A 26,006-nucleotide genomic window follows, 5' to 3' on the forward strand; every position below is an offset into this window, starting at 1 on the left:
TACACACACATGCAATTCAGTGTAAAGTCTCTGTATTCTGCATAAAATTAAATGACAGAATTTGACTGTGTAGGAAGACACACTGAAAAATGCCTTTCCACCACAAAAAAGGCACTTCACACTCAAAAATAAAATAAACACTCTACCCCAAGAGGAGTTTTAACTCCATAAAGAGAGAAGTACCAGAGATGCTATTAAAGTCTCCTAGGGACTTTGCTATTCTTGTGGATTTTGTAGAATGGCATTCAGGTCCCATGGTGATTGGAGGCAATACAAAACCCTAAAATAGATATTAAAAATACAACTACCATTATTAAAATAATGACTGCCATCCTAACATATAGTACATCCTTCAAGTGTGTTGCATCCAGCATGGGAAGTTCTATATCATGTCTCATCTTGAGAAATGGAGGAATTGATCACAGAACTAAAAATTAGTGATTGCTTAGGTGCAAGTGATCAAGCCTTGTTATGTGCAAACAGAAATAAAGACCAAATCACTTATATATTTGTTACTTTAAAACTGCCAATTTCACAAAAATGGAAAAAAGTGAGCAAATCATCTGTGAGAAAGAATTTAAACAGAAGAATGTGCATAATTGTGAACTGTTTAAGAACACTATATTAGATGCCCCCAAAGCTGCAACTTGTCTTAGAGGGGGAAGTGAAAGCGGCTTCTTTAAAAAATAAAGGAGAGAAGGGGGCGGCAATTGATCGCAGTGAATATAAGTTATAAGCTAGGAACTGTAGAAACTTGACAAGGGAAGCAAAAGGACACAAAAGCAAAATATATGGCCAGCAGAGTTAAAAACAATTTTTTTCAAGTAATTAGGAACAGAAGGAATCCTAACAATGGTATTCATCCATTACTGGATGGAAATGGTAGAATTGTCAATAATAACAAAGAAAACACAGAAATGTTCAATAAATATCTGTTCTGTATTTGGGAAAAGGCTAAATGGTGTATTCATATGTTGTGAAGATAATGAAATACTTTACATTACAACAGTAACTCTGGACAATGTTAAACCGTGACTATTAAAGTTAGACATTTTCAGCAAATTCATTTTCAGCAAATTCTTCCCCCATCTAAGAATTTTAAATAAACAGCCAAAGAGCTACTTGGACAGTTCATGTGGATTTTCAATAAGTCTTTGAGCAGTGGAGAAGTTACAGAGGACTGGAAGAAAGCTAACGTTATGTCAATATTTAATAAGGGTAAATGGGATGACTCAGGTAATTGTAAATCAACCTGATGTTGATCCCAGGCAAAATAATAAAATGGCTGATATGGGATTTGATGAATTGAAGGAAGTTAATATAATTATTATCAATCAACATTGGTTAATGAAAAATGAATCTTGTTAAGCTAACTTGATATCTTTTTGATATACGTTTGCTTGATAAAGGTAATAGTGTTAATGTACTATATATACTTAGGCTTCTGGAAGGCATTTGACTTGGTACTACATAATATTTTGATTAAGAAACTAGACTGGCTGATAGGTCTCACAGTGTGATTGTAACTGGGGAACCATTGAGTGGATGTGCTTCCAGAGGGGTCCTGCAAGAGTCAGTTCTTCAGCTGATGCTATTTAACATTTTTGTCAGTGTTCTGCAAGTAAACATAAAATTGTTGCTGATCAAGTTTGCAGATGACACAAAGATTGGGGAAGTGGTAAATAATGAAGAGGACAGGTCACTGATACAAAACAATGCAGATCGCTTGGTAAACTGGGTGCAAGCAAACAGTATGTGTTTCAATACTGCCAAATGTAAAGTCATTGTAAATATCTAGGAAGAAAGAATGCAGGCCATGCAGGATGGGGGACTATATCCTGGGAAGCCAGGACTTGGGGATCATGGTGGAAAGTCAGCTGAACATGAGCTCCCAGTGCAGCGCTGTGGCCAAAAGGGCTAATGTGATCCTTGCCCGTATAAACAGCTGAATCTTGAGTAGGAGTAGAAAGGTAGAAGAGATTACTCCTGCATTTTCCACTGGCGTGACCTCTCCTGGACTATTATGTCCAATTCTGGTGTTCACACTTCAAGAAATATGTTGAAAAGAATGGAGTGGGTTTAGAGAAGAGCCACAGAGAATGCAAATGACTAAAGGATTGGAAAACCTACCTTATCGTGAAAGGCTCAAGGAGTTCAGTCTATTTACCTTATCAAAGAGAAGGTTAGGTGTGACTTGATCACAGTCTAGAAGTACGTACATGGGGAACAAATATTCGATGACAGAGGACTTTTCAGTTTAGCAGACAAAGGTATAACAAGATGCAGTGGCTGGAAGTTAAAGCTAGACAAATTTAGAGTAGAAATAAGGCCTACTTCTTAAAACTGTGAGGATAATATAACCACTGGAGCAATTTACCAAGGGCAATGGTGGATTCTCCATTATTGGAAATTTTTTAATCAAGAATTACAAACATAAGGAAGTACTTCAAAACACAATGGACAGTGAACTTGTGAATTTGTTGCCAGGAGATGCTGTGAAGGTCAAAAGTACAATTGGGTTAAAAAAAGAATTAGATAAGTTCATGAAGGATAGGTTCATCAGTGGCTATTAGCCAAGATGGTCAGGATGCAACCTGTGTGTTCCTAAACATGTGACTGTCAGAAGCTGAGACTGGACGGCAGGGGATAGTTTACTCAATAATTGGCCTATTTTCTTCATTCCCTCTGAAGTGTCTGGCACTGGCCACTGTTGAAAGACGGGAAACTGGGCTAGATGGATCATTGCTCTTACCCAGTAGGGCCATTCTTATGATATTGGATGTTTTTCTAAAAGATGTGCTCTAGTTCAAACATGCCTAACTCTGCTCCCATTCAAATCAATGATAAAAAACCCATTCCTGATATCTACAGGTTTCTTTCACCCTTGAAAGATTTACTGAAGGATATGAGAACATTTATTATTTTAATAATTGCAGCTATGTTCTTTGGTACGTCTGCCTCTGTCTGTGTGTGTGTATGTAAGCATGTCCTTGATGAAGAACATGATGATATCACCATAAGAAGGCTCTATCTGATGCATCCTCCTTTGCTTCTTTCTCTCCAGAAATATAACTTGTTATGCTTCTTCCAAACACTGGTATGGCAATAGGAATGGGAAATTGTGTTCCAGAGTCCCAGTTGTTTACTTGTGCAGCTCACATTCCAAAAGGTGTGGTCCCTGCTGAGATGGAGAACATGCCAATGGGTTTTTAGATTTGATTGGACATAGAGTAGATGTTTCCAAGTTTGGAATTTCTGTGCATTACGCCAACTACTTATTGCTGTACTGTGATCTAGTAATTAAAAAGAGTAGGGAACTGAAAGTTACATAGTAAATAGTAAGATGAGTGAACTTGAGTGCCTGGTATTAAATGAGGATATTAATATAATAGGCATCACATAAACTTGGTGGAACGGGGATAAGCAATGGGACTCAGACATATCAGGGTACAAAATATGTAGGAATGACAGAATTGGTCGTGCTGGTGGCAGAGTGGCACTATATGTGAAAGAAAGCACAGAGTCAAATATATTAAAAATGTTAAATGAATCAAACTGTACCATAGAATCTCTGTGGATAGAAATTCCATGCTTGAATAATAGGAGTATAGCAGTAGGAACATACTACAAACCACCTGACCAGGATGGTAATAGTGATTATGAAATGCTCCGGTAGATTAGAGAAGCTACAAAAACAGAAAACCCAATAATAATGGGGGATTTCAATGATCCCCATATTGACTGGGTACATGTCACCTCAGGATGCGATGCTGAGATAAAATTTCTAGACACTATTAATGACTGCTTCTTGGAGCTGCTAATCCTGGAACCTACAAGGAGAGAGGCAATTCTTCATTTTTGTCCCAAATGGCGCACAGGATCTGGTCCAAGAAGTAAATATAGCTGAACTGCTTGGTAATAGCAACCATAATGTAATTAAATTCAACATCCTTGTGTAAGGGGAAATACCAAAGAAGCCCCCACAGTAGTGTTTAACTTAAAAAAGGGGAACTATACAAAAATGAGGAAGCTAGTTAAACAGAAATTAAAAGGAACAGTTGCAAGATTGAAATGCCAGCAAGGACCATGTAAACTTTTTCAAAACACCATAATAGAGGGTCAAATTAAATGTATACCCCCCTCCCCCCAAATAGTAAGAGGACTGAAAAAAAAAGCCATCAACAAAGCAAAAGAGGCATTTAGAGACAAAAAGGCATCCTTTAAAAATTGGAAGTCTGTCCTCGTTTGTATTTTCTTCAATAGGATTTAATTCTGGCAAGTCAAATGCAAAAATATAATTAGACAGGCCAAAAAAGAATTGAAGAGCAACTAACAAAGGAAACACAAAAACTAACAGCAACTTTTTAAAATTACATCAGAATCAGGAAGCCTGCCAAACAATCAGTGGGGCCACTGGACAATTGAGGTGCTAAAGGAGCACTCAAGGAAGACAAGGCTGCTGCAGGGAAGCTAAATTAATTTTTTGCATCAGTCTCCACTGCAGAGGGATTGAGGAAGATTCCCACACACAAGTCATTCTTTTTAGTTGCAAAGCTGAGGCAGTGTTCCAAACTGAGGTGCCGATAGAGGAGGTTTTGGAACAAATTGATAAATTTAACTGTAATAAGAAACGAGGACCAGATGGTATGCACCCAAGAGTTTTGAAGGAACTCAGATGTGTAATTGCAGAACTGCTATATGTGGTATATAACCTATCGTTTAAATCGGCCTCTGTACCAGATGACTGGAGGATAGCTAATGTAATGCCAATTTTTAAAAAGGCTCCAGAGGTGATCCTGGCAATTAGAGGCTGGTAAGCCTAACTTCAGTACCAGGAAGATTGATTGGAACAATAGTAAAGAGCAGAATTATCAGAGACACAGGAACATGATTTGTTGGGGAGGAATCAACATGACTTTTGTAAAGGGAAGTCATGCCTCGCCAATCTATTAGAATTCTTTGAGGGAGTCAATAAACGTGGACAAGGGTGATCCAGTGGATATAATGTTCTTGAACTTTCAGAAAGCCTTTGACAAGGTCCCTCACCAAAGGCTCTTAACAGGCCCTCTCAGAGGTCCAGAGAGGCCTGGGCCACTTCCAGCTTTTGAGGCCCCTAACCATAGTAAAAATTAAAAATGACAACACATGAAAACAAATTAATGCACCAAAAAAAGAGTAAGACATAATTTCAATATTTTTTTATTTAACAAATGCTTTTCTAGCCTTTTTCTGTGCAAATGCATTAATTAATGAGGAAAAAATCTAGCTTTCGTGCAATGTCACAGTTGATATTAAGCATGGTGAGCCCATTCAAACTCTCTTGTCCCATAGTTGAATGGTGATTATTCTTTACCTGCTTCAACACATTGAAGGTACATTCACCTGAAGCCACTGATGCAGGCAAACTGACAAAAATACGCAATGCAGTTGTGATATTAGGAAACACCCAAGAGAATGCAAGTTAGAGTATTTCTTGAAGCAATTCCTTTGGCTTGCAATCCAATTAAAAGTTCATGGACTATATTTGTTTGAGGAAGATGACCTCATCACTGAGATCTTTTGAGATTTCTTTTTTGTACTGTTGCTGAAATTGTTCAGCTGCAGAAAGTAGATCTTCATTACTCAGTCTGTTGAACTGCCAAAGAAACCCCAAAAAGGTACAAATTAGTTGCAGAGACTCAAATCGACGTGTAAGACCTGATTGAATAGAGTCAGTGATGACAAGGAAGACATTGAGCCTATAATGCTGCTCAGCATTGGATTCAGTAGGTAAATTGCGATTGGTGGAGAACTCAGATGAAATGCCAATATTCTGTGTTACTAATTTGGACTCAGTCAGGATCGCATCCCATTGTTCACAAATCTGTTGGATGTAATTGATAAGACTTTCAATGTTATCCCTCTCAACATCAAGTGTAGCGTTGTGTGCTTCAATTACCAGATTAGTTTGGTAAATCATTGTAAGTAGCTTCATCTACAAAGATGACATCAGAATGCATTCGAATTTGGACATGTGCTTCTGAATAGACTGAAGTTCAGTTCGAGCCTGTGCAGTGAGATTGAGAGATTCAAGCTCATTTAAAACCTTTCTCACTGAATTCAAATGCTGCGCAACTGATTGAATACGGATTGAATACGATCAATCCGTGCAGACCATATAGTTTTGGACATCCCATGCAGTGAAACACGAATATACTGCTTTAGAATTTCCCACCTTTGTGGACTGCTACTGAAGAGATTGTACATTTGCTGAATAGTTCCAAAGTAAGTAATTGCCTCCTTGTATGATTCAGCACAGTCAACACCTACAAGGTTTAGTGTGTGTTTCCACAGCTGGAGAAAATACAGTTTGAATTATACTCAAGCAGAACTGCTTGTGCACCTTTGTATTTCCCAGCCATATTAGATCCATTGTCATAGGCTTGATTAGTGCAGGCTTGAAAATCTAACTTAAAACCTTCTAGAATTGCTAGTACTTGAGCAGCAATTTCTTTTCCAGTTTTTCTTGTGAAATTATCAAACAAGATAAACCTTTCTTCAATTGAAAATTTTGAGCTGTCTACAATCTTAATATATCGAATAACCATAGTAGTCTGTTCCTTGTGAGAACAATAAGGAGTGGCAACAACAGTGATTGAAAAATACCTGGCATTTTGAATCTCATCAAGAATTGTACAAATGACCCACATAGCTCAATAAACTCGTTTTGTATGCGTGTGGAGAGATGATGGACTTGCATGCACTTTTGACTCTCTTGCAATTCTCGAACACTTTTAACATGCTCTGATAGAAGTGGGTCATATTTACTGAGGAGCTCAACTGTGCCTAGAAAGTTTGCATTTGCATGATCACCAATATCTTGACTGTAACCAAAGAAAGCCAATCCTGCTTAAAAAGAAAAAGGATGACATTCAGGATGCACTCAAGAAGTTTTTTCCAGTTATTAGTTTCTGTAGAGAGTTCAGTCAAGACTAAATTCTCAACTGAACTTTCAGCTGATGCTTCCCTACTGGCTGATTTCAGTGCATCTATGGGCTTGGCTATACTTGCGAGTTAGAGCGCATTAAAGCAGCCCTGTGTGCCCTAACTCATGACACATCCACACTAGTAAGGCACGTAGAGCACCTGGACTCCGCGGCTGGAGCGCTCCTGGCAGTCCACCTCCACAAGAAGCATAACACTTGCTGAGCCCTGGTTGGAGTGCTGCAGAGCCAATGTGGACACCCTGGTCTATTAATGTGCTCTGATCGGCCTCCAGAAGTGTCCCACAGTGCATGTTCTAGCCACTCTGGTCATCACTTTGAACTCTACTGCCCTGCCGTCAGGTGACCAACCGCCTGACCCGCCCTTTAAGTTCTCTGGGAATTTTGAAAATCCCCTTCCTGTTTGCTCAGCCAGGCGTGGAGTGCTCTCAGCGAATCTTTCCAGATGACCATGCCTCCACACTCCAGGCGATCCCCAGTGTGGAGCAATGGCAGTGTGGACCTCATCAGTGTTTGCGGGGAGGAAGCTGTCCAGTCCCAGCTGCGCTCCAGCCATACGAATTATGATACCTTCAGGCAGATATCAAGGGACATGATGAAAAGGGGCCATGACCGGGATGCACTGCAGTGCAGGGTTAAAATGAAGGAGTTGCAGAATGCTTACTGCAAAGCCTGCGAGGCAAACAGGTGCTCTGGTGCTGCCCCTGCGACCTGCCATTTCTAGAAAGAGCTGGATGTGATACTTGGGGGCGACCCCACCTCCACTCCGAGTACCACCATGGACACTTCAGATCCCAGTTCACCAAGACAGGAGGAGGAGGAGCAGCAAAGCGGGAGCGAGGGTGCTGAGGTGGAGGAAGACACTCTGGAATCCCTAGATGCATGCAGCCAGGAGCTGTTCTCAAGCCAGGAGGAAGGTAGCTAGTTGCAGCGGCCGGTGCTTGGGGAAGGACAAACACCAGAGGAGGTTCCCGGTAAGCGGCTTCTATTTTGGGAAGGAAGTTATTCGGTACGGGCTCTTGGGGTGAGGACGGTTAGGGCTGCATGCAAACCTAGATGCGGAATAGGGCATTGATACGCTCTCTCACATCGCAGTAATTGGCCTCAGTGATCTCTTCAAAGGTCTCATCCAGAACTTGGGCAATGCACTTGTGTAGGTTTCTCAGAAGAGCCACTGTGTTCCTTCTCCCAGTAAGGCTAACTTGTCCGTGCCACTGTGCTGTGAGGGGCGGGGGGACCATTGCTGCACACAGGCAAGCTGCATATGGGCCAGGGCAGAATCCTCATTGCAGTAGAAGACCCTACCTTGCTTCTCAGGTCACCCTCAGCAGCGAGATATCTTCCAGGACGAACTCCTGTGGAAAATGTGGGGACAGTGTTCAGTATAGGGACCCCCGCTGCTGTTGGCTCTCCCCAAGGCACAGAAACCCAGAGGACTGTACAGCCGTGAAACAATCAGTCACGCTTGACCCTGTGCTTACTCACCATTTTGGGGCTCCCATGGGTTATGTGCGCTCGCTTTGGGATGGGCAAATTATGCTATTGTGTAGACTGTGCTTGCCCTTAAGTACGGGGAAATCATTGCTCTGTCTGGTGTGAACAATGCTGCCTCTGTTAAGTGTTGCATTTTGCCTTTACAGATGCAACCTTGAGATCTCAGCCGTCCATGTTATCACCGGCCGAAAGACTCCAAAGAGTCAGAAAGAGGCCATGTAGAGGCAAGGAAGACATGTTGCATGAAGTAATGCAGCATTCAAGTAATGAAAATCGAAAAGTGCAGGAGTGGCGAGACAGTGAAAGGAGGATCCGCCAGCAGAATGAGGAGCGCCAGCAGAAAAGCGCGGTGCTCCAGCAGCAAAGCACAGATCGGTAGATAAGCATCATGGAGCGCCAAGCGGACTCAATCCAAGCGCTCGTAGCCATGCAGGCGGAGAACTACCGCCCCCACCCCCCCAACCCACAGCCCTTATCCCAAAACTCTTTCCCTTGTGCCCCCATGTCCCTCCAACCCACTTTCCCCAACTTCCAGGTTCTTATCGCCACTAGTTGCCTCCAACACCCGTAGCTTCACCACCCAGCCCTGAAAACTATGACCCTTACCCTCTGCAGTCAACCCTCATCACCATGCAGTATAGCCATCCTGAAGTGCAGCACTCATTGCACAGCACTCCAGACAAGAAGGCTGAGTATGATAACAGGGCATACGCAAATCTGTGATTGTACCATTCCCCACCCCACCCACTTGCCCTTTCTGTTTCCCAAGCAGTTGTGTTTCTTTTCAGTAAATGAATTTTCTTTTCAATAAATGGATTTTTTGGCTTTGAGAACATTCATTATTATTGCATAAAGTAAAAGATACCTTAGCCCAGGAAAGCAACAGGCACTGCAAGTCAGCATAGCAAACACAAAAAGAAAAGGAGTTCTTGTGGCACTTTAGAGACTAACCAGTTTATTTGAGCATAAGCTTTCGTGAGCTACAGCTCACTTCATCGGACTCACGAAAGCTTATGCTCAAATAAATTGGTTAGTCTCTAAGGTGCCACAAGTACTCCTTTTCTTTTTGCGAATACAGACTAACACGGCTGTTACTCTGAAACCTGTCATAGCAAACACAATTTCCTATAAACATTGGAACCACTTCACTTCACTCCCGTGCAGGGCACCAGACATTACTGATGGCTTTCAGCCTCAGATTGCTCCCTCAAGGCATCCCTAATCCCTGCAGCCCTGCGCTGGGCCCCTCTAATAGCCCTGCTCTCTGGCTGTTCAGATTCAGCCTCCAGGTGTTGAACCTCCGAGTTCCATGATTGAGTGAATCTTTCCCCCTTCCCTTCACAAATGTTATAGAGGGTACAGCACGTAGATATAACCACGGGGATGCTGTCATTGACCAGGTCCAGCTTCCCATACAGAGAGCATCAGCGGCCTTTTAAACAGCCAAAAGCACACTCCATAGTCATTCAGCACCAGCTCAGCCTGTTGTTGAACCGCTCCTTGCTGCTGTCGAGGCTCCCTGTGCAGGGTTTCATGAGCCATGGCATTAAAGGGTAAGTGGGGTCTCCAAGGATCACAATGGGCATTTCAACTTCCCCTACAGTGCTCTTTTGATCTGGGAAAAAAGTCCTGGCTTGCAGTTTCCTGAACAGGACAGTGTTCCGAAAGATGCATGCGTCATGCACCTTTCTGGGCCAGCCTGCGTTAATGTCAATGAAACGCCCATGGTGATCCACAAGCACCTGGAGAACCATCGAGAAATACCCCTTCCAATTAACGTACTCGGAGGTTAGGTGGGCTGGTGCCAGAACTGCAATATGTGTGCCCATCTATCACCCCTCCACCGTTAGGGAAACCCATTTGTGCAAAGCGTCCACAATATCATGCACGTGACACAGAGTCATGGTTCTTCTGAGCAGGATGCGATTAATGGCCCTGCAAACTTGCATCAACACGATTCCAATGGTCGACTTCCCCACTCCAAACTGGTTAGCGACCGATCGGTAGCTGTCTGCAGTTGCCAGCTTCCAGATTGCAATAGCCACCCGCCTCTCCACCATCAGGGCAGCTCTCAATCTCGTGTCCTTGCGCCACAGGGTGGGGGCGAGCTCCTCACACAGTCCCATGAAAGTGGCTTTTCTCATTCGAAAGTTCTACAACCACTGCTCGTCATCCCAGACTTGCATGACGATGTGATCCCACCACTCAGTGCTTGTTTCATGAGCCCAAAGGCGGTGTTCCATGACGGTGAGCATGTCCATGAATGCCACAAGCAAACTCGTGTCATATGCATTACTTGAGTTGATATCATCATCGGAGCCCTCACTGTCACTTTGGATCATAAGGAATAACTCGACTGCCAAATGTGATGTGCTGGCGAGACTCGTCAGCATACTCCTCAGCAGTTCGGGCTCCTTTCCCACAGACTGAAAGGGAAGACAGAGTGTGCAGTACAAAAAACGTTGAAAGATGGCTCCAAATGTGGACAGAAGCACAGGGATTGCTGGGATGTGAACTGATGCATCACGGGGCATTGGTACAGGACCCAGAATGCCCTGCAACCCCCGCCCTCTTCCCATAAGCCATAGCACTAGAATGGGAAGAGGTGCTCTGTGGGATAGCTGCCCATAATGCACTGCTCCCAATGCTGCTACAAGTGCCAGAAATGTGGCCATGCCAGTGCGCTTGTTCCTGTCAGTGTGGACAGACTGCAACGCTTTCCCTACTGCACTCTCCGAAGGCAGGTTTAACTCAAAGTGCTCTACATCTGCAAGTGTAGCCATGCCCATAGTTTTCTTTGTGTGATGTTGAACTCTCATGTGACGGTATTCGGTCTTTCAACTTCCTCCAGCCTCTGTTGATGCTCCATCCTGATTGACCAGAGAGAACTGATGCATTTGAAGCACTTTTGTTCAAAAGGAAGCAGGGTGCACAGTACAGAGATTGTTTTTCCATACTCCAGCATAATCAGTCTCTTGTGCAGCTCTCACCATTTGGAAATGTTTTTGTCAATAGACGAGTCGGGAAAGCATGATTATCAGCATCTTGTGGAATGTTACTTGGAATCTGAAAACAACTAATTTGAAGAAAAGAATGCATTTGGGCAGCATTGCTCTTGTCAGTAATTCCAATGTCAGTCACAGTCAAACCTGTAGTACTCATGAATTGCTCTTGCTGCGTAAGATCTACATCTTCCTGTTGCTGTTGAGTTTCTTGATTGTACACAGGATCTTCTCCTGCATCTGTTCCTGTTGGCACATCTCCTTCTTGACTACTGTCCTCATGTTCAGATATTGGCATTGAAATATCACCTGTTGCAGTTGCGGAGTTTTCATTATCTGCAGCATTGTTTGTTGGGTAAGGTGTGTTTTCCAGTGGTTTGAGAAATGAAGTTATTGGCTTTGAGCTCTTAGTTGCTGCTGCTTCACTCAGTTGTTTTTGCTGTCTCTTGTTTGCACCACTTTCAAATCTCCTCTTCGTAGTGATCTAACTGGTCAATATGTAGCCTATCCACACTTGAAATATTCTGCTGTAAATAAGTAGCTTATCTACACTTGAAATCTTCTACTGTAAACATGTACACAAATGCTGAATGGTACACAAATGCTGAAAAGACTTAAAATGAAGGAATACTAATTAAGAACACAAAATGAAAGATAATAATGAGGAATTCTCACACATAAATAATTCCTTAATCAACTAGAAGTAAAATGATAAAGACACTAAAATGTAACAATTCTCTACCTTTCAACATGCACTTGATCCAGCACCAGCCACTAGTAGTGGTTTGTTTATATAATCAGCTGATCTGAGAGGACATGTTCATCACGGTCTAATCTTGTGGCATCAGAACTGATATATTTTTATTAATATTTATGAACATTTTTAACTCTTTAATATGACAAAATCAGTTAGCAAAAAAAATATGTCTTTTACCAAATCACATCTCTTATTTGCTTAAATTTGCAGCTCTAAGCTGAGAGAGTGTGTTACATTTTGGTGCGATATGGATGTGCATAAAAACAAGTTGTGAAACTTATCAAATGCCAAAAAATTAACAAGTGTCTAAATTTGAGACCCCTTTTGAGCTTGAGGCCCAGGCCAAATGGCCCTCCTGGCCTCTCCTCTGATTGGCCATGGATCTTAAACAAAATAAGCAGTCATGGGTTAGGAGGAATTAGGGAAAGTCCTCTCATGTTCAGTAACTGGTTGAGACAGGAAACAAAGGGCAGGAATAAATGGTCAGTTTTCAGTGGAGAGAAGTAAATAATGGGGTCCCCCACAGATCTGTACTGGGACCTGTGTTGTTCAACATTCATAAATGATCTGTAAAAAGGCATAAACACTGAGATGACACAGTTTGCGGATGATACAAAATTACTCAAGATAGTTAAGTCCAAAGCAGACTGCAAAGCATTGCAAACGGATCTCACAAAACCAGATGACTGGGCAACAAAATAGGAGATGATATTCAATGCTGATAAATGCAAAGTGATGCATATTGGAAAACATAATCCCAATTATACCTCCAAAATGATGGGGTCTAAATTAGCTGTTATCACTCAAGAAAGAGATCTTGGGGTCACTGTGGATAGTTCTCTGGAAACATCCACTCGCTATGCAGTGGCAGTCAACAAGGCTAACAGAATGTTCAGCGCCATTAGGAAAGGGATAGATAATAAGACAGAAAATATTATAATGCCACGAAAGAAAGCCATGGTACTCCCATACCTTGAATATTGCATGCAGTTCTGGTCATTCCATCTCAAGAAAGATATATTAGAATTGGAAAAGGTACAGAGAAGGGCAACAAGAATTATTAGGGGTATGGAACAGCTTCCATATGTGGAGAGATTAAAAAGACTGGGACTGTTCAGCATGGAAAAGAGACAACTGAGGGGGGATATGATAGAGGTCTATAAAATCTTGAATGGCGTGGAGAATGTGATTAAGGAAGTGTTATTTACCCCTTCACATAACACAAGAACTAGAGGTCACCCAATGAAATTGACAGTCAGCAGGTTTAATACAAACAAAAGAAAGTACTTCTTCATACAACTCACAGTCAACCTGTGGATCTCGTTGCCAGGGGATGTTTTAAAGGCCAAAAGTATAACTGGGTTCAAAAAAAGAATTATGAAGTTCATGGAAGATAGGTCTATTAATGTTTAATAGTCAGGGATGCAACCCCATGAACTGGGTGTCCTCTGATGGCTAGATGCTGGGACTGGATGACGGGGGATGGATCAATCGATAATTACCATGTTTTAGTCATTCCTTCTGAAGTGTCTGACATTGGTCTTTGTGAGAAGACAGGATGCTGGGCTAGATGGACCATTGGTCTGACCCACTATGGCTGTTCTTATCTTCTTATAACTTGAGTTAAGGTACTTTGAGTTCTGCTCCCACTGCTGCCACTGACTTGCTGTATGATCTTTGGCATATAGCTTTTAAATTGTGTACATTATCAGTTTCACCACCTATAAAATGTTATCCCACATGGCAAGGGGAACCCAGTTATACTTTTGGCCTTCTAAACATCCCCTGTCAAGGATGGTGGTAGATCTGATAAGTTTGTAAAGCACTGTGATAGTGTGAATGATGCTACGTAAGTGTTCATATCTGTGCAGTGCAAACCCTCAAAAGCTTCTACTAAGTCATAAACAAACTATTAAGTGCCAAAGGAATATTGTTGCTTGTGTCTGGTCATTGAGTACAGAGCGAATGGCTTAGACATGGTCCTATCTATAGTCTATATTTTTGTTTTTAAAGCTCTCTTTTTATGTCTTTTGTAGATCACATTAATGGATGCCAACTATGTCATGGATGAGACTCTTGGCACATCAACATTTCTTATATCCTCTCTGAAACTGGGGGAGAAGAAAGAAGTTCCATTTACTTTTAATGAAGTAAGTTGCAAATCTCAATAGTTTGGCCTGTTTTGCTAAAGTCTCAACCATGACTATGAATGTTAATGCAGTAGCAGCTGACTTGAAATCTGGTATTTGGCAAGTCAGAGCACACAATGTAAGTCTGTTTTCAGGTTTCTTATCTTTAGCTACACAGTATTCTGGTTGGGTAGCAGCCTGGGAGTTTTGCTTTTTCCTAGATCACATAGAAGCTATTGCTTCTGTAGTAGATTACATGCTATCCATGTATGTACTATCATGCCCTGACAGCTTTTCCAAAAGGACCTCACTTTCTCCTCACTGATGCTGATTTCAACTCAGAGTTGCCTCCCAATTACACTGTTGGAAGATGAGGAGATGGTTTATCCTTCCTTTGATACTGGCAGGGAGCTCCTGCTCTGAGATATATGGAAGTCCCAAGATCACCCTCATCCCCAGCATCCTCATCTCAATAGTATACACATTATATATTTCTGTATGGGAGAAGAGTGGGAAAAACATCAACATTCAATAGTTATTTTTAAAACATAATACATTAGTATCCCTTCCAAGAGGACTCTGTGTGATGCAGTAACTTCAAGATACATCTCAGTGGAGCAAGCCTCTGCTCAATTCAATTCAATAGGACTTTATTGGCCTGAGGAGCAATTCAAATGCTGTAATGCAAGTTACCTTCTACTACTGCTGTGTGTGGCTCCAGGAGCACTAACAGAGATTATTTAACTATTCTACATAGCACTGCTAGTAAATGACTCGCAGTAACGCAGTCTTGGTTAACATATAATGATGTGTTTATGTGACTTCTGTAAAATCAAGGCAAGTCACAACTGAATTATTCTGTCTGAGCCTTTATACAAAACTAATTGAGTTAATTTAGCAGCAATCTCAGTCTATACTATAAATCCTTAAAAAAGAGATAGCTGAAAGAGAGTTTGTAGCTGAAGTTTTTCTTTAGATGTTAAAGTATTTACATTCTATACAATGTATGTGTTTCAGTTTCACTCCATAATGTATATAATCATAAATTTTGATCAGTGGCCCTTCCTACAAAGCTTTAGGGCATGTGGTATCACTACTAAAACCTGTTTGGTTAAAGCAAATAATTGATTAAGGCCTTTTTGGTAAATCAATTAAGAAATGTATATAAAGTGTAATTTACTGCAGCCTGAGAGTTGATGTAATTCTAACACCATCTCTTTCAGAAGTTGTTGCTTATCTGACACACTTACTTGTGTCTTATGAATGCTCTGGTTAATTCCTGATCTTTTTCACTTTTTGGTTGACTCTTCTGTATTGGTGTCTTGGTCTTCCATGTTACAGAAATAAGACTTGAATCATCATTTAGTTAGTAAAAAGGAGAGGTAGAGGAAAAGGGGTTGATGTATCTGTAATTAATTGCGAACAATATGCTTTATATATTGTGTGTTAATGTTAAGTTGTCAAATTGCAGATACCTTTTTTCTGTGGATGGAGTCATTTAGTTCACTAACTTTCCTTTACATTAGACAATGAGTAGGGAAAAGGCTTGTTTAAAGAAATCAAACTATGATGAGCCTTACGAGTAGAACTGTTCAAATAACTGATTTTTCAAGTCCAGTGGTAGTTCTGAAAAACAGAAAAAAAATCAGTTCGGGTCAAACCAAATCTTAAATGTTTCAAAAATTTGAATCAATCGAAAAGATCAGTTTCACGTCTGTTCCACAGCAGTCTTCCACATTCTAGCAGGGAGGACAGTGGTGGTGGCAGCAGGACTTCCTCCTCCTCTGGCAATTTTGTGTCAACTTCACAGATTGTTTTGGGTCAACCAGGACTGCATTTTTTATTGAATAAAATATTCATGAGAAATTTTTTACCCAGCTCTACTTATGAGAGAATGGTGAGGAATTCCAAATCAGGTTGAACTCAACATGCACAGCTAATATATACCATCTGTGCCTAATATTTGTATTTTGTCATAGAGAATGGAGTGCTGTTGAATCTGGCATTTCACTTCTGGAGTCTATTTAATATTCAGAGTGTACATTCTTAAAGCCAGTGCATCACTGCATGTTTTCATTTTGGCCTTCTAAAGGCCTTACTGGTACTCCACCTTCTAGAGGCAGGTGCTATGTGGGAGAGTTTGTTACTCATAAAAGAGTGTAATAGCAGACATATTTCCCTTATGCATCATAGAGTTCAGGGAGGTAGAATTGATCCTAGTGCTTGCCTGGTTCGAGCTGCTTCTTACACTGAGACATGCCTAACAGATATGATCTATCCCTTAAGGATCAGGCGTTGACATTTTTTCAACTTTTTGATTTCAAATGCCACCACAAATATTGTTTGATTAAAGAATATTTGTATCGGTCCTTCTAGCTTTGAATACATAGTGAGTTTCTGTTGGACTGTTTATTCAAAATAGGCAGAAAACATCTTTTTCTTTCTCTTTGACTCTCAGTCAGCTGTGATAAAGTCTTCTCTTATCTTTTAGCCTTTATGCATGCCTAAAGAAGTTAATTAAAAGTTTGTATAATAATAATGATAATTTTAATTGCATGTGCAAGGGCTGCAGGCTTGGACGTTTTATCTTTTAAATTACACTGTAAACATATTTGCTTGTGATGGCAGACTTGGTGTCTCAGACCATACAGTACAATCATTTACCTGTGTGTCATTGCTTCAAATCCAGATCAGTGATGTAGTACCTACTGGTGCGGCATGTTGAGCAAATAACAGATAGTACTGCTATTGGCAGCAGAGGCCAAGGTTTTTAGAAATGTGGAGCTTGAACTAAAATTACATCCTGGTCAAGGGTGACACTCACAAAGCAATGTATGAGGGAAGACAATGCTAATGGGACTTGACTAATTCAAGTCAAGATTTAACACCATATACTCTCTGTGTTAACTGAGAACTGTAGTCTCTGTACTGTGTGACCCCCTTCGAAAGCACTCTGTTCACTCTTCCAAATAGTCATTCTTCCTAAGGAAATCCATTTACATATCTGGTCAATTGTTTCCTCTTTTTAAAGTGAATGTATAACTTATAAGGAGGAGGATGCGTGTATATTCAAAGTGCATGTGTTTTCTTTCATCTATAAATGATATAATCAGCTTGAAATGTTTCTTGTTTAGGTCACAGAAATGACTTTGGAATTGTTTCTTGAAGTCTGGTAAGTATCTCACTTAACCAAACAAATATGTAGAGAATGACTGTGTGAGCAGCCTATTTATGTGTTTTCTATTCATTGTAATTTTTTTTCCAAAGTATATAAAATGAAATGCAAAATTAACTAGTATTAAGGTTGAAATATCAAGCACTGAAAACTCAGGACAATTCAAAAGTGAAGGTTACGCCCACAAAGTAAGTCTGCTGTTGACTTAAATGGGACCATTCATGTGAGTAAAATTATGCACTTGTTTAAGTGTTTGCAGGAGCAAGGCTGTAGTTGATAAGATCCTTGTTCCAGGGCCTCCACTACGTGCGCTCCTTTCCAATGGTCCTCTCCTATGCAGAACTTTAGAAGCTCAGTAGGCAGCCAGCCTCAGGGGTTATCCTTATTGCAGTCATCTCCCACTCTTCCACAGCAATTTTCCAATCTAATCTCAACTTTTAGCTAGCTAGCTGCAGATGCATGCTCATCAGATCAATCTTTAAGATTTTAATCCTGCAAAGACTTATGCTTATACTTAACTTTGCACACGGAGGATATTCCTGTTGAAGTAATTGCAACTGACTTTAATGGAACTGTGCACTATCAATAAAACTATGGCCCCACTGAAGTGAATGGCAAGGCTGTCATTGACTTCACTGGTGCCAGGATTTAGCCTCATGTGCAAAGTTAAGCACATGCATAAGTCTTTTCAGGGTAAGCAAATAATGAAATGCTCTCATGCGCACCTTCACATTTTCATCTCAAAATCTTTATTTTAAATCCATTCCTCATCTCCACACATAACAAAGTAAGAAATAATTCTTCAATGAAGGCTATTTACAGACTGGGTTTTATAGATCAACTATTTTTTGAATGATCCCTATGAAGAAAAATGTGGTCATAATATTTTTTGAAAGTGAGGAAAAATTATTTGTATGACTGTAGCACCTAGGAGCCCTAATCATGGTCCAGGGCCCTATTGTGTAGGTACTGTACCAACGCAGAACAGAAAGATGGTTCCTGCCCCAAATTCACTTCTCATTTCTCAAGAATGTCTGAAGTGATTTAGTGAAATAAATATATTTGGGAGAGGAGGGAATTCTATTTAATCCTAATCTATTTAAATTCTTATGCCATCCTCGTCACTGTAGTACCTGAACACCATCCACCAGTGAATGAAGTGATATGACTCATTTTTATCATGTGTGGTTTTGCCTCTCTTCAGAGAAACAACATATCTTGAGGAATAGGTCAGGCACCAAAATTTTCAATCTAAAATTTATGAGCAACTGAAAACAGAGAACTTAAAAATTGACTAATTTTCTTCTGTAACTATAGTAGTGATTTCATGCACCATCACTATATTAAATATAACTCCTTATGGCGGGAAACAGCCCCTAGGGTTTGTTTCATCTTATTCTTTATGCCAACAGATGGACATCTGTGTGTGGTCCACTCGGCCACCCCTAAAACTCCTATGGCTTATACATTTAGACACAACAGGGTGTGATTAATTCATGCTTATGATGTTAACTCAATACAAGCCTCATAGCCATGTTGTGTGGCAATTATAGAATATATTAGGATATCGTAACAACATGGCACAAGGGGCCAAATTATGCTCCCAGCTACACTTTGGAAACCTCACTGGTTGTAGAGAGACTGCAGAGATGTAAAAGACAGCAACATTCAGTCCACTGTATTCCTAAATCCAAGGCCAGGGCATTGTGATTAGCCAGTCTGGTTGCTGTATTTTTCATGTCTGTAATTTTCATCGAACACATATGAAATATGCTATTTAATTTAGCTGATGAAACTCAGAAATCTGGAATTCCTTTCAGTTGTGCTGTACAGTACAGCAGTCACTGCTCTCTGAATTGTACCATTATGTGCATTTTGGTGGTGCCTTGCTTCTAGGCAGTCTTTTTTCTTCTTTACTCATTCTGTTCATCTGACTGCATAATAGTTTGATTCACTGTCTTTTGATGTATATTTCCACTTTACCTAAGATGTTACATGTTCACAAGTCTGTATGTTTGTCGAAAAGGAACCCTGGAGGGTGCTGTCTAGTAACTGAATTGTCAAAATACCCCAAAGAGTTGTTTAGCTCATCTTTCATAATGGCTCACTTTCAGTGAGGTATATGTGAGCAAAGATTTTTGCCAGGTCCCCCTCCCCCCCCCCACCAAACCCCCTTTTCCAACATACAGCCTATAGCCCTGATGCACCAAAACACTGAAGTATGTGCTTAACTTTCAATGAGTGGTCTCATCGAATTCAATGGCACTACTCACAGAGTCAAAGTTAAGGGCATGATAAAGTCCCTGGTGGATTGGAACCTTTCTAATAATGTGTATTGATAAAATAGACATGCAATAAAAAGTACAGACGGAGTACTGGGGATCACACCCTCCGAGTGGTGTACAAGATCAGTGAGTCTTAACCATCCCGAGTCAAATGGCAGATGAAACTTCTTACCCTGCCTACACTATGTGCAGTGGAAAGTAGGAGCCCAGTTTGTGGAATCCCAAGAAAATCCCAATACAAAAATTAGGCCCTACTGGATACATTGGGGATCCACTTCTGGCCTAAACGACACTGGTGCAAGTCCTGCTGAGTTTGCTACCACATTTGTCACTCAGTGACAATCTCAGGGGAGAGGCCAAGGACTGAGTGTCCATGGAGATTGAATTATCATCTCACCACTTGACACAGCACCTCTAAGTCAACATTAATGTGCGCTAGTGAGGTTATGCAAAGAAGCATTCGTTGCAGTTGTTCAGACTGTCTTTGATCTGTGGATAAGCAGAGAATTCAGTTTCTGGGCTGTGAATCTAGCACTTTTTTATCAGTGCTAACTTCACTTTTTTTTAAAAAAAGACCACAGAATACATTACTAGCAGCTGAATATTTTATGTCTTCTCTTTCATGTGTTCACTAGTGTATGAACTGTAGTCCTGCCAGATAAAATGAGTTAAATACTGGGAGGGTTCATATTTGCTAAAGAGACACTGTGACCATTCTTTCCCCTTAGAATGGCTTAATGGAATGTACGATTATGCAATGTATCTAGCACTTTGTATTTTATTGCTTTTATAACGTAAACCAATAGCTCCTGTTCCCATTAAAGTCTATGGGCTCATAAGTGAAATTTTGTTTATCAGTTTTGGGGTTCACAGTCTGTCTGTTTTGCAAAACAGCTCTTCAACTGACCTCCGATTCAGCATGGCTCTGTGCGATCAGGAGAAGACATTTCGACAGCAGCGGCGGGAAAATATCATGCAGAAAATGAAAACCCTCCTAGGAGCAGAAAACAGCAAGAACTTGGCCACTTCCCGTGATGTGGGTTTGAAATGCTTCTGTGAATAATTACAACCTGAGCAGCCAGATCAGTACAGTATTACCTTTGGAACCCTATTCCTGTCTTTCTGAAAGACATGAAAATAAAGAATAGGATGAAGGGTACAATTCAAAGTTTAGTATAAGTACAAATAAACATCTTTTAGTCGCAGCACATTCATAATATGGGATGAGGCTGATTTTGCCATCTCTCGAAGTTGTAAGTTAAATCTTTAGGCTTATCCTGCAATGAGTTTCATGCTCATGGAGCTCCATTGAAGTCAGTCGCGCTCTAGTCATGGCACAGGGATCTACCTGGATGGAGCACATTTCAGGATCAAAACCTTGGCTTTTAATCTTTATTGACACTTTCATTAAACAGCCTGTAACATAGTTTTCTGTTCTTTTCTTTCTGAATCCTTAACAAAACACCTAAAAGAAAGTCTACTTATGTTAGATCAGAGATCCATCAGCTCCTTCTCTATTGCTATTATTGTATCTTTAGTGTCAGGAACCATGAGGTTGAGTTCCCTCTCAGCTGATCCTGGGTTAGCCAGTTCAGCATTGCTCCTCCTCCAGTCTGCCCCAGCTCTGCTCCCTTGCCTGACTCCTGATGCTGGCTCTGAGCCTTGGCTCTGGTTAGTGCAGTGATTCTCAAACTTTTGTACTGGTGACCCCTTTCAAATAGCAAGCCTCTGAGTGTGACCCCCCCCCTTATAAATTAAAAACACTTTTTAATATATTTAACACCATTATAAATGCTGGATGCAAAGTGGGGCTTGGGGTGGAGGCTGACAGCTCACAACCCCCCATGTAGTAACCTCACGACCTCATGAAGGGTCCCAACCCCCAGTTTGAGAACCCCTGAGTTGGTGGCTTCTGACCCCAGCTCTGACCCTTGGCTTGACTCCTATCCCCTGCTCTAACCATTAGACTGCCCACATCCTGGTTCTGACACTTAGAGCTTTATACTGCAAAGTGCTGGGCATCTCCTACAAGGTGCTTGCACTCTGCTGAGTACACTAGCAGGACTGGGTCCTTGCACTCTGATTTTTTCAGAGGAGATAAGCACCTGCAAGACCCATTGTTATGGGTGCTCAGCACTTCTGAAAACCAAGTCATTAGGGTCAGATTCATAAAATATTTAGGTGTCTAAAGATACAGATTGCACATAGTGAGCTTTACAAAACTGTCTCAATGGGCTAAGGCCTAACTCCAATGGCTTTCAGTGGGAATTAGGCACCTAACCTGTTTAGCCATATGTGTAAATCACACCAGGCACCTATCTGCATTTTTAGGGACCTAAATTCCTTTGTGAATCTGGCCATTAGTGTCTAAGGATCATTTTTTGTCACCACCAGTTAAACACAGTGACAATTATTTGTTTGGTCTCTGCACATTGGCTGGCTGATAACACTGAAATGAAGACTGTCCTTACAGCATATGTTTATATGGGTTTAGGTTAGGGAGCTGTCTTTTTCTTTTAGCATTAGCAGAATGTGATAGACTTTTGCAGGGATTGTTTTAAATCTGCAAGTTTTATAAAACTCAGGTTTGTATCAAGTTAACTGATTACCCAAACTGACTTTTGTTGAAATCAAAGAAAGACTCCCATTGACTTAAATAGGAGCTGGATTGGACTATTCCAGAACAAAACTATACCACAGCCCTTTGGATGTTTGCAAATGGACATAGCCTTACTGTAGTTTGATGGAGGCAATGTGGTCTAGGGATTGGAGCATAAAACGGGGAGTTGGGACTCTTGGATGCAGTTCTCCTTTCTGATATGACCTCCTGCATGAGTCACTTACTCTCTTAATCTATTTTTAAGTGGACATGTCACCTGTGCCTAGGCTTAATTGATTGATTGTAAAAGGCTTTGGATCGTTGAGTGAAAGGTACTATACAAGTGCAATTAGAGCTGGTGAAAAAGAGAATGCTGTTGGAAAATGCTCATTGAACAAACTTGAATCATTTCATGGGACTGTATTCATTTCATCAACATTTTTGATGGGGAATTATCCAAATGTTTCATTTCAATAAGGTCAGAACATTTTGTTTCAACTTTATCATATTGTTTTGACTGTTATATTAGAATATAATATAAAAGACAAAATGATAAAGTTGGAACCAAATGTTTCAACCTTATCAAAAAGAAACATTCAAAACAAAATATTTTGGAATATTTAGTTTTATAGAAAATTCCAAGATTTTGACTTCTCATCTCAAATCTGGATGAAGCAAAAATGTGAAATCTCACCATTTCCAGTAGCACACAAATTCTGGTGTTTGGTCAGCTTTGTGTACAGTTCCCAGAAAACATTGCAACTAGCATCCGGCAGATAGGGGAATAGGGGCAATTTTGATTGGCTGTTCTGTATTCTCTGATTGCTGACAAGCTTGTTTCCCAATTGCTGCTGTCCCTTTGCTCTCCACCATATTGCAGAGGCTTTTTTCCTTCCACCCCCAAGTCCTGCATCTCCTTCTCTGTTTCTCTTCCCTCAGGTCCCACTGATCTAGGTGAAAGCTTGTAACTTGGGCATGTCTGCTTTTCACAGTGTATGTTCCTTGCACATTTCCATTTAAGCCTTTATGAAAATTGCATTGCACAAAAGCAGTTGTAGCAAAGCCTTGCAAGCAGGGAAGTTACATATTTAGAATTGCATTTCACCTTCCCTTGAGGAGCGAGAAAGCCTCTTGTCTTCCTCTCTCCCTCTCTCCCTTTTCTGGTTTTGAGGAGCTGGGGGTAGGGAAAGACTGGCAATAAACTTGTCCTCTACTATGTCTATAGTACTAATATGCAAGCCTGCACTCGACACACATGTTACACCAGCTGAGTGAACTGAAACCAAATGCATGGAGCCAACTGCTCCTCTTATAGCAACACTTGCTACTTTGCACGGCCCCAGGCCACCCAGTTATTTTTCAAAGTGGGCAAAGTGGTTAATAGGGGTGTGGTTAGGACGTGCTGTCTTTCTTAGCCACTTCCTTTCTACACAGACCCACGCTATAGCTCTGCTCTAGATTTGTGTTGCTGGAAATGAGGAGGTGATCGTACAGGCAATAGGCATTTATGCAGCAGCAGGGGTCCTCTCTCCTGTGGCAATGATTATTTTTCTCTGCCACTGACATGGTCTTTAATTACATCAAGTAACTAGCCAAAATAGGAGGGAGGGTAGTTTTAGATAAGAAGAATCCCTTCAAAACCAGTTCCCTACAAGGGAAGAGGTACCACAATCGGGCATTACTCTGAGCTCTATGATCTGTTTGATACATTGGGGGCATAAACTATTAAAATTAGTGGGAGTTTTCTGCATGCAGCTATAGGTCACTTCCCACAAGCTCTATATCATGAATTCTGTGATTCCCATGATGGCTGTGGATTTAAATACAGAGGGAATGTAAATGATGATCATTCTTTTCTTTGTTGAACACTTCAAAGAGCAGCCTTTTGGAGTTTGCTGTGTCCTGAAGAGGATTGAGCCTTTCCCTCCTTCTCCCGCCATTACAGTGGTTAATAGACTTGCTGACCAGTGATGGCTTGCGAGTATCCTTAAATACTTTTCTTCTTCTGGGCTTGCACCTGGAACTCTCCTCTGCTTAGCCTGTTGAGATTTGCCTTTATAGATTAATTAGCTAACGTTTGTAAAGAGCTTTCAAAGGTTAAAGCACATTGTAAGTGCTGAGTAATATTACTAATATAGCGCTACTGTTCAAAGCAACCTCTCTATCAGTGGGGTGTTGGTTTAGTAAAACAGGCATGTCCTAATTCTTCACTTTAGTTTTGTTGTTCTTTGACAGAAAACTATCCCTTGTACAGAATGACAAAGAAAGATAATGCCAATAAATACCTGTGGTTGGAATTATTAATACCTAGAACTTATATGGTACTTTACATCTGAAAAGTGCTGTACAAACACTAATCAGTTAATCTTCTTTTACTGAATTAAAATCCAACCTTTTGTATAGAGCGGAAGGTCAAATATGACATCCAAAGTTTTGCAATTGTTGGGTGCAGCCATTTCCACTGGCTACGTGTTTTAGATCTAAGAAGCAAAAGTGGGGTTCATTGCTGATTTATTTCAATGTTGACTTAAAATTTGCAGCCTGTGTTAAAATTCCCATGTAAACTATAAATAAGTAAACTATAACATTTGTTTCCTCTGCATCCTTAAAATCTTCCCAACCACTGTAAATATGAAAATGTCTCAGTGCAGGTACAGGAAGCAAACACTGAAATTAATAAAATCCAAAGTGGGGGGAAGGGATAGTTCAGCGTTTTGAGCATTGGCCTGTTAAACCCAAGGTTGTGAGTTCAATCCTTGAGGGGGCTATTTAGGGATCTGGGGCGAAAATTGGGGATTGGTCCTGCTTTGAGCAGGGGGTTGGACTAGATGACCTCCTGAGGTCCCTTCCAAACTTGATATTCTATGAAATTAAAACAATTTTTTGCTTTCATCAAAAGAATCACATGCTGTTATAAAATGCAGTAGAGCAAGATCCTTCCACCCTTACTTGCAGTACTTTACTGTGCAAATGGTGCCATTTAAATGAAGAGAAGGGCACTAGTCCCTGTGAGTAATAATTGCACAATCTTGCCCTTGTTGATTTAATATTGCTTAAGTAAACTATGATTGGCATGTTGGCTAGCATGTTGAAATCATACTGCAGATAATGTACAGCACTTTCCTGTCATGGGTATAAGAAGTGTCATCAGTGAGATGTATAAACTGATGAGTGATTTTGGTTACCTGCTATTTTATTCCCACAGCTAATGAAATGGACTGGGACTGAGATAACTATTAGAGGGATTAGACCAGAGATTAGATAGTGGGATTAATTTACCACTCTATGGGCCAAACTGACTTTCCTGGGATTTGCAGATTAAGAAAAAGAGAGAGATGAAATTGTGGCCTCACTTAAATCAATGGGAGGTTTGCCATTGACTTCAATGAAGCAAGGATTTCACCCTGTTAGTGAAATTCCATCACCCTTTCCTTTTTTCTTCACTGGTTTGAGGATTTCTTTCCCCTCCCTTGTTTCTGATGTGCATTCGCTTTGGCCATCCAATAGCATTTTCTGTATTTTGTATATCCGTATACAGCTCCACCTTGGAAATGTATAACTTGGCATTTGTCCTATAGTCAA

The 26,006-nt window shown here is 40.8% G+C and overlaps 1 protein-coding gene across 1 annotated transcript in view; it reads left to right on the forward strand.

The window, feature by feature from the left end:
- Positions 1-26,006, forward strand: part of PLA2G4A (phospholipase A2 group IVA) — a 136,034-nt gene that overhangs the window by 65,092 nt on the left and 44,936 nt on the right. Inside the window, exons 5-7 of the mRNA XM_084637875.1 lie at positions 14,273-14,386; positions 17,500-17,537; positions 20,720-20,861. Of these exons, the coding sequence (XP_084494001.1) occupies positions 14,273-14,386; positions 17,500-17,537; positions 20,720-20,861 (294 nt within the window). The remainder of the gene's footprint in view (positions 1-14,272; positions 14,387-17,499; positions 17,538-20,719; positions 20,862-26,006) is intronic.

This window comes from Lepidochelys olivacea (genome assembly GCF_965140295.1).
Source record: "Lepidochelys olivacea isolate rLepOli2 genome assembly, chromosome: 8".
NCBI classification, from domain to species: Eukaryota; Metazoa; Chordata; order Testudines; family Cheloniidae; genus Lepidochelys; species Lepidochelys olivacea.